Source organism: Sus scrofa, chromosome 14 (assembly GCF_000003025.6).
Source record: "Sus scrofa isolate TJ Tabasco breed Duroc chromosome 14, Sscrofa11.1, whole genome shotgun sequence".
Lineage (NCBI taxonomy): Eukaryota > Metazoa > Chordata > Mammalia > Artiodactyla > Suidae > Sus > Sus scrofa.
Window position 1 is genome coordinate 114,082,294 of NC_010456.5, and position 16,216 is coordinate 114,098,509.

At 37.2% G+C, this 16,216-nt stretch overlaps 2 protein-coding genes across 4 annotated transcripts in view; both read right to left on the reverse strand.

Annotated features, from left to right (window-relative positions):
• Positions 1-16,216, reverse strand: part of NT5C2 (5'-nucleotidase, cytosolic II) — a 105,010-nt gene that overhangs the window by 19,843 nt on the left and 68,951 nt on the right. The window contains exon 4 of the mRNA XM_001929278.6: positions 1,034-1,151. Coding sequence (XP_001929313.3) covers positions 1,034-1,151 — 118 coding nt within the window. The remainder of the gene's footprint in view (positions 1-1,033; positions 1,152-16,216) is intronic.
• PCGF6 (polycomb group ring finger 6) overlaps positions 1-16,216 on the reverse strand; it is a 225,002-nt gene that overhangs the window by 19,837 nt on the left and 188,949 nt on the right. For 2 of the 3 annotated variants that reach the window (XR_002338753.1, XR_002338752.1), the window contains exon 13: positions 1,034-1,151. The gene's annotated coding sequence lies outside the window, so the exon portion shown is untranslated. Of the gene's footprint in view, positions 1-1,033; positions 1,152-14,311; positions 15,001-16,216 lie in introns of those variants that run through there. The other variant, XR_002338754.1, reaches the window with a different exon arrangement.

The window sequence follows — 16,216 nt, forward strand, 5'->3', positions numbered from 1 at the left end:
TACACTGCAGCCACAGCAATGCCAGATCTGAGCTGCGTCTGCGACCTACACCATAGCTCATGGCAACACTGGATCCTTAAGCCACTGAGCGGGGCCAGGGATCAAACCCACGTCCTCATTGATACTAGTCGGGTTCCTTAACCACTGAGCCACGATGGGAACTCTAAAATCAGCAGCTTTCTTAATCTCAAATCTTTCCACTCAAATCCAGATATGCAAAATGCCAGGAAGGCCCCTGATTATCAAGTTATATAAATATATTAGCAAAGCACATAACTGCTCTCCAACAGTGTAAGGTAGGCGCATCTGCCATTACTGCCAATCAGTTTTTTTTTTTTCTTTTTTTTTCTTTTTTTTTGTCTTTTTGCCTTTTTCTAGGGCCACTCCAGTGGCATATGGAGGTTCCCAGGCTAGGAGTCTAATCGGAGTTGTAGCCACTGACCTACACCAGAGCCACAGCAATGCAGGATCCGAGCCTCGTCTGTGACCCACACTACTGCTCACGGCAACACCAGATCCCCAACCTACTGAGCAAGGCCAGGGATCGAGCCTGCAACCTCATGGTTCCTAGTTGGATTCGTTAACCACTGCGCCATGATGGGAACTCTGACAATGTTTTAATAATCCCTTTTCTTCCTCATAAATGGATCTTCTTCAATAACCACAAACTAAATTCAAAGCTCAAAGCAAGATCACAATAGACATGGTGTACATGAAAGTGTTATGGTAATATTTTCTGGGGCCATACCCGCAGCACGTGGAAGTTCCTGGGCCAGGGATCAAAACTGCGCTGTAGTTGCAACCTTCGCCATAGCTGCAGCAACATCAGATCCTTAACCCACTGTGCCACGAAGGGAACTTCCGGTAATTTCAGAATCAATACCAACCAAAAACAAAACAAAAAGCAAAAAGAAAGCCCAAAGAACCTTTTAATGTTTTGTTATTGTTGTTTTTGGTTAGGGATGCAGGTGGAATTATTAATTGGGGCACAGAAGGAGGTGTCAATCCAAAAACAAAAATCTTGAACAACTACCTGGTAGGGAATGTAGAATCATATGCAAAGCTGAGCAGCTCCTGAGGATAGCCAATAGAAACTAATCTCTCCACGGTAAGCTCAAAGCCGAGGGACTCGTACTCCGGGGACTTGTACACTGTACAAAGAGGAGGTATTCATTAAAAGATCAACCAATTAAAACAGAAAGCAAATGAGTACATTTCTTCTCTTTCCCAATTCCTCTCTCTTCCTAAATCTGTCATTTTTCTTTTTGTCCTCAGACTTCATGCTTGTACTGCCCCAAATAATGAGAAAACTCAATTGTCAGTCTGTGGAAATAGGTCATATTACAGTAGGAGGAGCAGCAACAAGATGAATTATCAGACATTTCAGAACAGTTCTTTCATTCTTATGAAACCTTATTCAAACATTTTTTCCCCTTTATCTATTCTTTCATGCATGCAGTCTAAAGGCAGGGGAAAAAGTAATATGCATACCTGTGATATTATTCATGAGAATGCAATTAACATAAAACTAGATATAGAAGTTTATATATGTTGAAGTTCTCACTGATGTGTATATTTGGTATAGGAATCCTTCAAAATTAGTTTTTTTTTTTTTTTTTAAGACCTGTCTATTTTTACAATTCCTATCTGGCTTAGTAGTTGCTTTATATTCCTCCGATTATAATAATTATATTTGTTAGGATTTACTTGTTTATCAGCCCTAACAATGTCACAGCCACATCAAAATTGCATTTTACAAATTATTACTGCTAAAACAACCATAAAGACATATTTGTGACCATTAGGGAAATCTGAATATGAACTGGGAATTAGACATTAAAGAATTATAACTCATTTTATTTGATCTGATTATCCAAGAATGAGTATGTGCAAATATATATATATATACACACATATATAAAATAAATATATATACACACACACACATCCATACCTTCTTATTTGCTAAAGAATAATGCGTTTGTTACAGGTAAACTAAAATGGATTTTGGAATACGGGGGTTTCTAATATTAGATATGTCTGAAGTTTTCTATAATAAAAAACTTTTCAGAATCATCATTGCAATTCAGCATAAAGAAAATGTCTCTCCTTTAAATAGGTTTCTTCCAAATAAATATTTAGGTAAGTATCCTTCCATCAGTCTCTAGAAGTGGGTAAGCCATATTAAAAATAAAAAATAAAAAGGGAGTTCCCATTGTGGCTCGGTGGTAACAAACCTGACTAGAATCCATGAGGACTCGGATTTGATCCCTGTCCTGACAACGCAGTGGGTTAAGGATCTGGCACTGCGGTGTATTGTGGTGTAGGTTGCAGATGCAGCTCAGATCTAGTATTGTTGTGGCTGTGGAAGAGGCTGGCAGCTGTGTCTCCAATTTGACCCCTAGCCTGGGAACTTTCATATGCCACGGGTGCAGCCCTAGAAAAATAAAAATAAAAAAATTAAAGACCTGCAATCTTGCTAAATGCCAAATGAAGCCAAAAAGCCCTTCAATGTTCCATTCTTATGTCTCATAATAATGTAACTATTACTATTATTATAGTTCTTCTAACTAATGAACATATAGCTTATAGCTCAAACTGATTCTGCATTGCAATTAGTCTGCCTATCCAAATTTGTGCTACTATCTTAACGAGTATGATTTCACTTTCCCGTTTCAAAAACAATCCTTTAGAATATTTCTGGAAGGCATAAAAGAAAACAGTAATAGTGGCTGCCTCCACAGTGGCTAAAAGAGAGAGGAAGGAAGGAAACTTTCACGTACCTTCAAAACTTGTAATATTAATGTATCTATTCTTTTTAATTGAAAAGAAATTTTTAAAAAGCAGGTGAGCTTTCAAAATCCTTTAGTAAGTATTTTTCATATTTAAAAACAAAAAATTGTAAGGTCCTCTAGGAGATGCTTAAGTCTCATCTCACCAGAGCAAAGTCATTTCTTCTGTGGTCTCAGGGGAGATAATAATTTAGTGCTAATGCTAACCCTGGCTAACATTTTCAAAATTGGCTTATTTTTTTCTTCCCTCAATCCCAGCCCCATCCTCTCACCTCTCCCTTCCTCAAAACTGTAAGTCACAAGTGTCAGAATCTTCCCCCCCACCACACATCCATGGCATATGTAAGTTCTTGTGCCAGGGATCAAACCCATGCCACAGCAGTGACAACGCTGGATCCTTAACCTGCTAGGCCACCAGGGAACTCCAAGTGTGGGATTCTTAAGTGTGGACGATGTACACAGTGGTAAAAGAAGTGCTTTATACTCATATATGCTAAGAGAATAAGAGCTGGTGTATTATCATAAAACCAGGAAAGCATGGTATCCACTGGTGTCAATTTGAATTATTTTGAGAATATAAAATAACATCTCACCCCACCTTACGCTTCCACCTCAAATGAAAGTAAATTTCATTTTAACACAATTTCCATAAAACAAAACTTCTCAATCCTAACAAAGCCCCACTTATTTTAAACGATATTTAATGGAACAAAATTCCAGTATAGCTAAGTAATTTGGATAATCCATTGACATCCATTCTCATAGGATTGGGCTCACATAAAATGTTTTCAATTATTAATCTTTAAGAAAGATAATTTGTTGAATATGACATAAGAATGGGAGACAGAAACAAACCTTAATCACCCCAACCCAGGCTCACCCCTCAATGAACAATTTTCCCTAGCTAGAGAAATGATGGAGTAATAGTGATTAAATTTATTTCTCTAAGACAATTTGGATTGAAACCCAAATCAATTATCCAGAATTTTCGGTGATAAAAATGTGGGAAGGGAGAGATTTCTATTTCCCATTTTGCCACCATAACACCTAAATAGAGCAGAAAGTGAAACACTATACTCTTGCCACACTGTGTTTATTCCAAGGCAGAACTTTCAAGTGCTCAACTGAAATGGCTTTCTAGAAATTCCACCTACAGAAATAAATGCTTTAAATTTCCTTTGTCTCAATGAGTTTAGGGTACTTCCAAAAAATACAATGTATTTTCTCCATTTGCTGACCTGAAGTTACACAGCAAGTACAAACATCAGCTGCAGCCAGAATTGAGGTCTCCCTAAAAGTCTCAAACAAAGCTTTTTTATGGCAGCACATAGTGCCACTGCTAAAAATGAATTTCTAGATTATGCAGGCCATCAAAATTTAAGCTTGGGTGTTGAAATACATTACTCTCCCTCCAATTTGTTTCACCTAGTCCAAAATAAACTACTCTGATCACAGGCAGGAATGGATTTAGCAAAGAGAGTTCAAGTTCCACTTTGACAACGCTATTTCACCAAGCTCTATATTAATCAGTAAGACCTACAAGCTACTGACATTTTCTCATAAGCTTCCCGGATAATTATTTCAGTAACACAAACTCCCAGGTCATTAAATCATCTGCTAGAACACTATACAGTACAACTTGGGCTGGAGAAGCAGAACTGCAGCTGCACAGAACGTGAAATTAATGTTTTGTTGTAAGGGTCCCTTGGGAAAAATCACAATTTGTTCTGACCTGGTGGCAAAAATGACTATTCCTGAAGCCTCCAAAATGCCATCATTCCTTAAATAAATAAAAAGCAAAATTCATTTTTAATCAACCAGGGCCCTTCAAAGCCAGCCTTGACATCTGTGGGGAACCATATATATCACCTCAGACTTGGAGCTCTGTATCTCTCCAGAGCCACAAAGGTTCTAGTTTCAATTTCTCTGGCCAAACTGGAAAGTAAATGATGCATAGCTTCAACTCAATTCTTATAACTGACTTTCCAAAACACTGCCAAGTACTTCAAGAATAACTATAACCTCACAGATTCACTGCTTATTTCTTTGAGAAGCTCCTCAAGCCTATCCTAACTTACCCAATATCCAAAGACAAAGGAAGAGTTATTTTAGGGGCTTAGAGTCCAAAAAAGAGGACTGCTTCAGGCACTAGGGCAGCACACAGTGTTCTCAGGTTACGTAACCAGACTATAAAGAGAACAACCAAAGCTGTGAAAGCTGAAGCTACTGAGAGCATTTAAAGATATTCTTTACTCCATAATCTGCAAGGGAAAAACAGCTCTTCAAAAAAAGTGTTGACTGCACGTTGTGGGGATGAAAGTTGTGGGCTCTGTTTTGAGTCGATTTTGTTCATACAAGGTAGAACCTACATTAGAGGGGACAGTCCCTCTGAATGAGCCAAAAACTTTCTGCAGGGAAGTCTGAAATTCTCATGCACTTTTTACCTTTGCCACCAAGACACGCTGTGGGAATAGTTTATAGATTTTAGAAAAAGCAAGGGCAAACCTCTACAGAGGTTCCAGCCTAGCAGAGTGCTGCTGCCAATATGAGAACTCACATGAGGCAGACGCAGATGCAGAGTGTGTCACTCCAGTCTTGAAGGAGTTACACTGGCTCTCCTGTTAAAAAAACAAAACAAAGCAACAAAACAAAACAAAAACAAAAACAAAAACTGGTTTTAAAACTGTTGTGATGGGCTGGAACAGAGAGATACCATTTGGAAATTGGTATTTACAGGAGTTACTGCCCTCCTACTTAGAAGCCTCTGACCATCACTAAAATTTGTCTGACTTTAACAAAACAAGAGTATTGAAGATAAGCCTAAATACTGTATATTATTAAACTTTTCCTGGTACCCTGAGCCTGGAATACAAGCCAAGTCTGATCCTGAAATGTTAAGTCAAAATACAAACAGAAAAGTAAATTTATTTTATTTCAGTTCATTTTCTCTAGCACATTTCAAGTTTATATGCAACTAGTAGACAGCTTTTAAAATTGAACTATAATTAAGTGAAACAGACTAGTCAAGGATATAAGAATAGACCAGAGCAGTATTATCTCACTTTTAAGTACCCATTAAACTAAGTCTACCGATACCTAACTATCTACCTACTTTTTCACCCTTCCAAAAATCTAAATTTGTAAGTTTGATACAGATAAGAACCAAATTCACCCTACTAAAAATCTAACCAGATGTCTGAACGTGGAACTGAATACGTTGTTGTTGTTGTTTTTGCTTTTTAGGGCCACATCTGCAGCATATGGACATTCCCAGGCTTGGGATCAAACTGGAGCTGCAGTTGCTGGCCTACACTACAGCCACAGCAACGTGGGAATCCGAGGCACATCTGTGACCTACACCACAGCTCATGGCAATGCTGGATCCTTAACCCACTGAATGAGGCCAGGGATCGAAGCCTGTCCTCATGGATACTAGTCAGGTTTGTTACCACTGAGCCATGACAGGAACTCTGAATAATTTTTACTTTTATTCTGTTAGTGGATATTTACCCTCATAAATCATATTATTCTATTCTCATAAAGTTAAAGAAACTACCTAGTCTAGAGTAAAATAAGTGACTTAAAGATTCATAAGTCCTTTCAAGATATTTAGGCTTTTGAAAACATATGGTTAGATTCCTCCAACTTCTACATTTTTTGTGAAAGGGAGATAGTACTAAATGGAAGAGCAAAAACTGACCAAAATAAGGTGGAGAATTTTTAGAAACATTACAACTAGGAGAAACCAAAACTACCAATCACTATGAAAAACAAAAATCCAACCCAACCATCAAGAATAGTTATTTGCATCTTTGCTATAAATGTGATCAACATCAACATTCTCTATCTATTTAGGCTATGTGATCTTGGTCCTCTGAAACTACCCAGGAAAGGTAATCACATCTTCATAAAGGAAATCTTAAATTAAATCTTTCCATTCTCATATAAATAGATACCAAAGATTTTTTTCTACTTTATACATCTATTTGAAAATCCCAACAATATCACAGACATAATCAAAAACTTTATCTCTAGGAGTTCCCGTCCTGATGCAGCAGAAATCAATCCAACTAGGAACCATGAGGTTTCAAGTTCAATTCCTGGCCTCACTCAGTGGGTTAAGGATCTGGCATTGCTATGAGCTGAGTTATAGGTTGCAGATGCAGCTCGGATCTTGTATTGCTGTGGCTGTGGTCAGCAGATACAGCTCTAATTCAACCCATAGACTGGGAACCTCCATATGCCAAGGGTGCTGCTCTAAAAAGACAAAAAAAAAGATCTGAAAAAAGACACTGAAAAATTCTAAAAATGACCTCAATTTTAATTTACCTAAAATGCAAAAGCTAGATAGTATTTGTTATTTTTAGTAATATAAAATAAAACCAATTCCCATATGGCTAGATATGCAAATAAGTAAACAGGTAGAGTCTGAAAGACTACCAATTTCAATTCACTGCAAAAGCAAAATTAAATGGTAATTAAAAGATTTATTTATTTAAAAAATTACCAAGAATAGTAAAATAATTTTTTGGGGGGGGGGCTTTTTAGGGCCATACTCGTGGCATATGGAGGTTCCCAGGCTAGGGGTCCAATCAGAGCTACAGCTGCCGGCCTACACCACAGCCACAGCAACATCAGATGTGAGCCATGTCTGCAACCTACATCACAGTTCACGGCAACTCCAGATCCTTAACCCACTGAGGGAGGCCAGGGATTGTACCCACAACCTCATGGTTCCTAGTCACATTAGTTTCCACTGCACCACGATGGGAACTCCAGAATGTTTAAGTAAAATGAAAAAAATTACCTAACTCAAATTCTTCCCTCTGAGAACTTGTATGCTTACTAGGAACATATATTTAGAGTATTGTTTTCAATTTAAAATAGGAAAACTCAAAATTACTGAAATGATAACTTTAAAAATCCTCTTTAACCAAAGAGCTACTTGTAATTTTAACATATAATCCCTCTCCCCAAATAAGAATAGATCATGGCACTCAAACACCTGTACTCAAGTTAGAAGAATATAACCAATACTGGGATTTCTACTATGTACAGGCACTAGATGCAGAGAACAGAACACAAAATAATCCTTTAAAAATATGATTTACTCAGGCTTATACAGGTAATTCATTTGTATAATCAGTATCTCAAGGTACTATAAAGTTTACCAAACTTTCTGAGGATCAGGTAATATGTTACAAACACCTATACCAGGGTTAGGCAAGTCTATTAATGTGTGAAATGGTCTAAGTGCTGGTGCGTGTCTTGGCCTAAAGGGGGAAGTAGCTGTCAGCTGAAGCTGACTTTCCTGCGGGAATGAGAGCCAAATGTTGCCATTTATGTTATCACAGCCAGCCTAGATTTTTACTCAGATTCTCCTATTTTTTAACTACTGACTTAACTAAAAAACAAACAAACAAACTTTATTTGAGCTAAACTATGGTCTGTGGCCTGAGCTGTGCCCATGGGCTTCTGGTGGGCAACTTCTAGCATGTACTTTAGATCAGATACTTCCACATAAGTTCTCCCAGCTGAAATGTTTTGAATATCCTCTTCAAAGAGTCCTAAGAGGTAAAGAGAATTTTGGTACTATAGTGAATTAGAAATCCAGAAAATCCAGGACATAAATTCATTCTTCAACAATCACAGAGTTCCCCAGGTAATGTATTCATCTCAAGGAAAAATTGAGAGGGTGGATTAAAAAAAACTCAGGAAATAAATGAAGCTTTATGTAGTCACCTGATTTGGTCCCTTACCACAATAGTAGAACAATTATGCCATAACAACTGTAATTATCTGAATTTGATTCCTTTGCATGACTGTGAAACCAAACAAACGTTCCCAGTGATTGAAAGAATCAAAATCACCTCATGATCTGCCTAGGTAACCAACTATTAGACTTCACTAATCCAGTAGGTTTTATCCACAGGTTTATCCTAAATCTTCCCTACACAGCTTAACTCTACTATCATTTGTCCTTTTCTCAATGGCCATTATCCCCATGATAAAGCAAATACCCAGAGAATGTGTAGGCAGAAAAAAGAGATAAATCAAAGATAGCTATGTTAGGACTACCATGAAAACATGGGTTGAAAATGGTATGGGGTGTTTTTTTAAAAGTTTCATTTTATTAACTTTACTGATACAACTAATATTACATGACATTTAGTCACCCACAAAAATGTGGCTTATATCTGAATGCTTTTATGCCTGGCAATGAAAAACAAGGATTATAAATACTAGTAACAGATTATTTCTATCACTCATCATGTAATATGGAGGAGATGGAATTGGGTTTCATTGAGCAATTTTTGTTTTTTGGCCGAACCCACAGCATACAGAAGTTCCTGGGCCAGGGATCAAACCTGTGCCATAGCAGTGACCTGAGCCACAGCAGTGACAACACTGGATCCTTAACCCATTGAGCCATCAAGGAACTCCAAGCAATTTTTACAATTCCCTTAATGATCTAGGAACAAACCACATATTATTGCAATTCAGAGAGATCAATCCACAATTAGTGAAAATCCTACTGGGATACAGAAACAACATAAAGGAAGTCGAAGCATGGAAACTAAGTGTAGATTCATATACATATAAAAGGGCTGCCTAAAAGTAATATACATACCTAAAATAGGGTAGTAATATAAGCATATATCTGAAAGTAATAGTCTTGAAGGTATTTACCTGAACTTTAATACAAAGAACTTTAATCCCTAATTAGAGAGTACACTGGAGTATTATTTTTTAAAAAATTCTTCCCCAACATACAGAGCCCACCCAAAAAGTATGCTTGGCTGGAGAAATAGAATTTCATTTCCTGAGGGAAGCAGTGTATGAAATCCTTAAGTTTAAGAAAAAGCAATGAGAAGAGCTAAAATAAAGATTATATTCTCAAATGGAAATGAAAAGACTAAGAAGACATTTAAATTTAAATACCATTTAAAAAATAAAAGCATTCAGTTGGTATTTTGTGAGTTTCCTCCATCTGTTTTTTGGGGTTTTTTCTTTTTTAAAAAAAACTCAATGAATTTTATTACATTTATAGTTGTACAATGATCATCACAATCCACCTTTTTTTTAATTTAACTTTATCAAGGATATTTTTTAATCACACACAAAAGTAGAGAGAATATTAAATGAGCTACACTTTAAACCCATCACCCAAGCTCTAACGATTACCACTATTTTGGATTCTTGATTCATCTATCCTCCCTAATTTATTCTCCCCCAAACTTTTATCAGAATAAAAGGCTTTTAAACTAAATCTTTCACAGAATATTTAAACAACACAAATGTAAATAAGTGTCATATATATGTACCTACAGAATTATTTTATTACCTAGGTCAGGTGATACTTTACTGCTTAAATATCCTTCCCACTTAAAGTCCAATGCAATACTAGAACAGTCTTTTAGCTCACAGGAAGTTTGGGGTTGGTAGATGCAAACTATTACATTTAGAATGGCTAAGCAATGAAGTCCTCTTGTACATCACAGGAAGCTATATTGACCTCTTGGGATAGAACATGATGGAAGATAGTATGAGAAAAAGAATGTATGTATGTGTATGACTGGGTCACTTTGCTGTACAAAAGAAATTGGCACAATACTGTAAATCAACTATAATTTAAAAAAAGAAGAAAAAAGTAGGAAAAAAAGGGATTGCTCAGAAATATTTTAACTATACTGAGGCTCTTAATTTTATAGTCTTTTTTTTTTTTTTTGGCCATGCCAGTGGCATTTAGAAGTTCCCAGGCCAGGGACTGAACCTGCACCACAGCAATGACAATGTCAGATCCTTAATCTATTAGGCCACCAGGGAATTCCTCAATTTTATAGTATTGATGAGAAAACCAGTTCTACCAAAAGCACTGATCTTTTGATATGATAATACTGGCTTAGTATTACCATACATTAACACAGAGTCAACACATAAGGTGATATGTTGGGTCAAAGAAAATAAAACAGTGTAAGCATGAGAGAAAATTTTTAAATTAGGGATTCTATCAACAACAGCTCAGTTTAAAAAAAAAAAAAAAGCTTAGTTTAGTTAAAGAAACAAACTAATAAAAAAAAGACAACTATTTCTACCTAAGGATCAATGGTTTTTTACAAAGTAAATTCTCTCTAAAAGACAACTACCCCCAAACGACATGGGAAAAAAAACCTTAAATGAAAACAACTAAATTTATGAGATGTGACATAAAATGACATCTTTTATTTTTTTTCCCCACCCTCTCCCCAAATAATATCTTTTAAAAGCACACATAATAAAACTTATTCATCTAAATGAGTCTTCCCTCACTCAATCACTCTAGAGGCAATATATACTTATTCCAATAACGCAATCATTATTCAAAACATATCTGATTCCTCCTTTAAAAATACGTTCAGGGTCTGCAGCAGTCTATTGTTCTAGACAAATATCTTCCTTGGTGGCATATTTTCATCAGCAGATGATGAATTTAATTTAAGGTTGGGGGGGCAGTTATTCAAAGCAACCAGTGACTAAAAGGGGAATTCAAGCTGGGTTAGAAACAGGTGTGACTACTTGAAGCAATGAAGCAGATTTCCTTGTGGTTTACAAACTGGCTATGACGACAATCCCAAAAGAGTTCCTAAAATTCTAAGAAATGACAGTGATACTGCAATAAGGTTTCACCTAATAAGATGACTTGATGAAGGGATAATGTCTATTTGGAAGCATATTTTCTTATGGCCTTTCTTTTATCAAAATTAGCCTTTTGGAGGTCCCTGGTGACTCAGAGGGCTAAGGATTGGCACTGTCACTGCTATGGCTCTCGTTACAGCTGTGGCCTGGGTTCAATCACTGGCCAGAGAACTTTTGTATGCCACAGGCATGCCCCCCCCCAAAAAAAATTAGCCTTTTGACCTATTGGTTAATTATCTAAGTCACCTCAAATCTCTTTTGGAGATTTACTTAAAAGTAAATTTTAGGAGTTCCTGTCATGGCTCAGTGGTTAACGAACCCAACTAGCATCCATGAGGATGCAAGTTCAATCCCTGGCCTCGATCAGTGGGTTAAGGATCTGGCGTTGTCTTGAGCTATGGTGTAGGTTGCAGACATGGCTGGGATTCCATGTTGTTGTGGCATAGGCCGGCTATAGCTCTGATTGGACCCCTAGCCTGGGAACCTCCATACGCCGCAGGTGCAGGCCTTAAAAAAAAATTTTTTTTTATTGCTTTATAGGTAACGAAACTTCCAGCTGTATAAACCCATTCTACCTTAGTTCCTGTCAAGGTCAGCTTAGTCTAACTGGATCCTTGATACAAATCATTGAATTGTGGTACTAAATCATCTCTTTTCATCTTCAAAATTCTCCTCTTTGGGTCTGAGTCCTCATAATATATTGCAAACTAGATTTTTTTTTTTTTGGCTTGGTTTTATAAGGGTGTTTTCCATTTTATTTTTGTTGATAATTTTATCAAACACAACCCTTTTTTTTTCTTTTTTTGGAGCGGGATCATCTCTTTTTGGAGAGAGGTTCCCTCTCTTCTTTTTTACCCATTACCCTAAACTCTCTTCACTCAGCTTCTCCTCTTATCCTACTGTTTCAAAAAAACAAGAAACAAAAAATCCAGTTCATAAGTTCTTTTAAGAACAAAAAATCATTAAGGGTGATAATAAATGCATTTCACCTATCAAAACTTCTGTTTTTATATTTTCTTTAATTTTCAATTGTGTACATTCTGTCCATTCACAAACTGATAAATCCCTCGGGAATAAGTGAGAGGACATATGTAGATTAGCTACTTTCACTGACTTGCAGCTGCTCATTCACTAACACAAAAACTTTCACACAGACAATCTGTTCGGAGGACTGTGGAGTAAAGTAATGCACAAGTTCCACATTTCCCAAGTTTTATGAAGGATGCTCCGACTACTGTCCCATGACGTAGGACGATGAGAATTTCTGTGGCCTTTTTGGTTATCTTCCTTGGTTTGTACCGAAAAATGTTTTCAAGAAATGTGTTCCTTTCCTACTGTCACACTAAGAACTTCAAACCCATTTAAAATTTGGACAAAGGACTTTAAATAGATATTTCTCCAAAGAAGATATACAAATGGCTAATGAGCACATGAAAGATGCTCAACATCGCCAGCTATTAGGGAAATGTAAATCAAATCCACAATGAGATACCACCTCACACACCGTAGGATAATAACTATTATCAGACCAAAAACAACAGGAGTTCCGACTGTGGTGGCATCTCTGGAGCCCTGGGACGCAGGTTTGATTCCTGGCCCCACTCAGTGGGTTAAGGATCTGGTGTTGCCTGGAGCTGTGGTGTAGGCCACAGATGCGGTTTAGATCTTGTGTTGCTGTGGCCATGGTGTGGGCCAGCAGCTGTAGCTCCAATTCAACCCTGAGCCTGGGAACTTCCATGTGCCTTGGGTGTGGCCCTAAGAAGACAAAAAACAAAAATCAAACCAACAACATAAAACTGAAAATAACAAGTGTTGGCCAGTGGGAATGTAAATTGGTATAGCTACTACGGAAAACAGTGTGGCAGTTCCTCTCAAAATTAAACAGAATTACCATATGATCCAGCAATTCCATTCTGGGGTATGGACCAGAATAACTGAAATCAAAGACTCAAAGCAAATACTTGTACACCAATTCATAGCAGTATTATTCACAGTTGCCAAAAAGTGGAAGCAACCAAAGTATCCACTGATGGATGACGGAGAAAGAAAATGTTATAATGAATATAACAGAACATTCTTAAAAAAGAATGAAATTCTGGAGTTCCTGTCGTGGCGCAGTGGTTAACGAATCCGACTAGGAACCATGAGGTTGTGGGTTCGGTCCCTGCCCTTGCTCAGTGGGTTAACGATCCGGCTAACCGTGAGCTGTGGTGTAGGTTGCAGACGCGGCTCGGATCCCGCGTTGCTGTGGCTCTGGCGTAGGCCAGTGGCTACAGCTCCAATTCAACCCCTAGCCTGGGAACCTCCATATGCCGCGGGAGTGGCCCAAGAAATAGCAACAACAACAACAACAATAATGCCGCGGGAGCGGCCCAAGAAATAGCAACAACAACAACAACAACAAAAAAAAAAAAAAAAAAAGAATGAAATTCTGAGATACGCTACAACATGGATAAAATCTGAAAAAATGCTGAGAGATACAACCCAGTCATTAAAAAAAGACAAATATGCCATGATGGGGAAAAAAATCGTTAAAAAAAGACAAATAGTCTATGATGCTACTATTTATATGAAATATCTAAAATAGGTAAATTCAAATAGAAAGTAAATTAGAGATTATAGGGATTGAAGGGAGAAGAGAATGGGAAATTATTTCTCAATAGGTACAGAGTTTCTGTTTGGGATGATGAAAAAGTTCTGAAAATGGATAGTGGCGAAGGTTGCACAAGATTATAGATGTATTTAATGCCACTCATTTATATGCTTAAAAATGGAGAAATAGTACATTTTACATTATGAATATTTTACAATTTTTTTAAAAAGGAGCTCTACTTTGAGCTGTCTTCAGTGACAGACACCAGTATCATACAATACTTCTTACTTTAGCTTGCTTGCTTTTTTTTTTTTTTTTTGCTTTTTAGGGCCACACTCACAGCATATGGAAGTTCCCAGCCTACGAGTTGAATTGGAGCCTTAGCTGCAGGCCTACACCACAGCCACAATGTCTGCGATCTACACCACAGCTTAAGGGAATGCCAGATCCTTAACCCAGTGAGCAAGGCCAGGGATTGAACCCAAGTCCTTATGGATACTAGTCATGTTCATAACCGCTGAGCCAAACGGGAACTCTTTCTCATCCCTTTAAATGCCTCTAATGCCAATAAATGTGGTAAGAATATACAATTGCTGACAGAAACATGATCTGAGTGCCCTGGACTTTAGACTAAGTAAATACACCATGCAAAAAAAATGTTCATTTAAATGTCAAGTGAATTGAGTCAATTCCAATAACAATAGAACAAGATCAGAGGGCACCTACTTTGCCTGAGAGGATAGGATGAGAGATCAAAAGTCCGAGATGCTTCTGCTAGTAGCAGGATAACCTGATTTATCAAAACCAAGAATTATCTTAATTTCTTTCCTGATAATCTTAATGGCTTTATTCTATCTTCTTTCCCCACTTTAGGCTTCTTAAAGCAAAGTACTTAGGTTTGGGTTTATTAAACTTCATCCCCAGTGGCTATGATATGGCCTAGAAAGAAGAGGAGGACAAAAAAATTCTTAAGGAAGAAGTTTATAGTATACTTTCAATCCCTCCCAAAATTTTTTAATTGAAAAAAAAAACTGCACAATTTTAGAATTCTAACAACACTTGGAATAGAGTAGCTATGCAGTATTCTTGAGGCTTCATTCCCTTAAGATTGCTTTCTAGGAATTAAAAAAAAAAAAACTGCATAAAACTGCAGTGTCCCCCATTATCTTTGGTGGATTTGTTCCAAGACCCCCAGTGGATGCCTGAAATCACAGACTGTACCAAACCCTACATATACTATGTTTTTTTCCTATACATACATACCTTTGATAAAGTTTAATTTATAAATTAGGCACAGTAAGAGATGAACAACAGTAACAGTTAAATAGAACAATTTTTACAATACACTATGACAAAAGTTATGTGGTCTCCCTCTCTCAAATTATCTTGCACAAATGTAATGCCTTTTCCATCTTAAGTAAGCACTCATCACACAAACACAGTGGCCAAACTTTTGTAGTTTGAGGTGTGACAGCAAAACTAGCATAAATTTCTATTTCCTTCTTCACAATTTCACAAATAGAAGATTCGTTCTTACCATAGGTCTTACTAACCTTAGCATATGATTGTTTTCTTTTCTTATTAAGAACTTTCACTTTCTCACTTAAAGGAAGCACATTAGGGCTTTTCCCCAGCATATACAAATTGCCAGCATCACTACTCTTGCTCTTTTGGGCCATTATTAAAAAATAAATAAAGGTTACTTGAACATAAGCACTGCAATATCATGATCCAGTAACTGGGAGGAGTACAAATGAACTAACAGGCAGGATACACTGGACCAAGGAATGATTCCCATTCTGGGTGGGATGGAGCAGGAAGGGGCAAGATTTCATCATGCTACTCAAAACAGCATGCAATTTAAAACTTATGAATTGTTTATTTCTGGAATTTTCCACCTAATATTTTCAGACCACAGGTGACTGGGTAAATGAAACCACAGAAAGTGAAACCACAGATAAGGGGAGACTACTATCTGTAGTCAAAGGATGAGGATTATATTTAAATGCAAGATGGATTTTGCCCTTGGGAGAATTCCCATTTGGGGGAGGGGGAAGACCATGATCTTTTATGTTCATGAGCTTTTTTCTCTTACTGAGTTCTCATCTAGAGGTTAACAAATAAGTAACTGTTACACATCTGAGAGCTGGGAGCA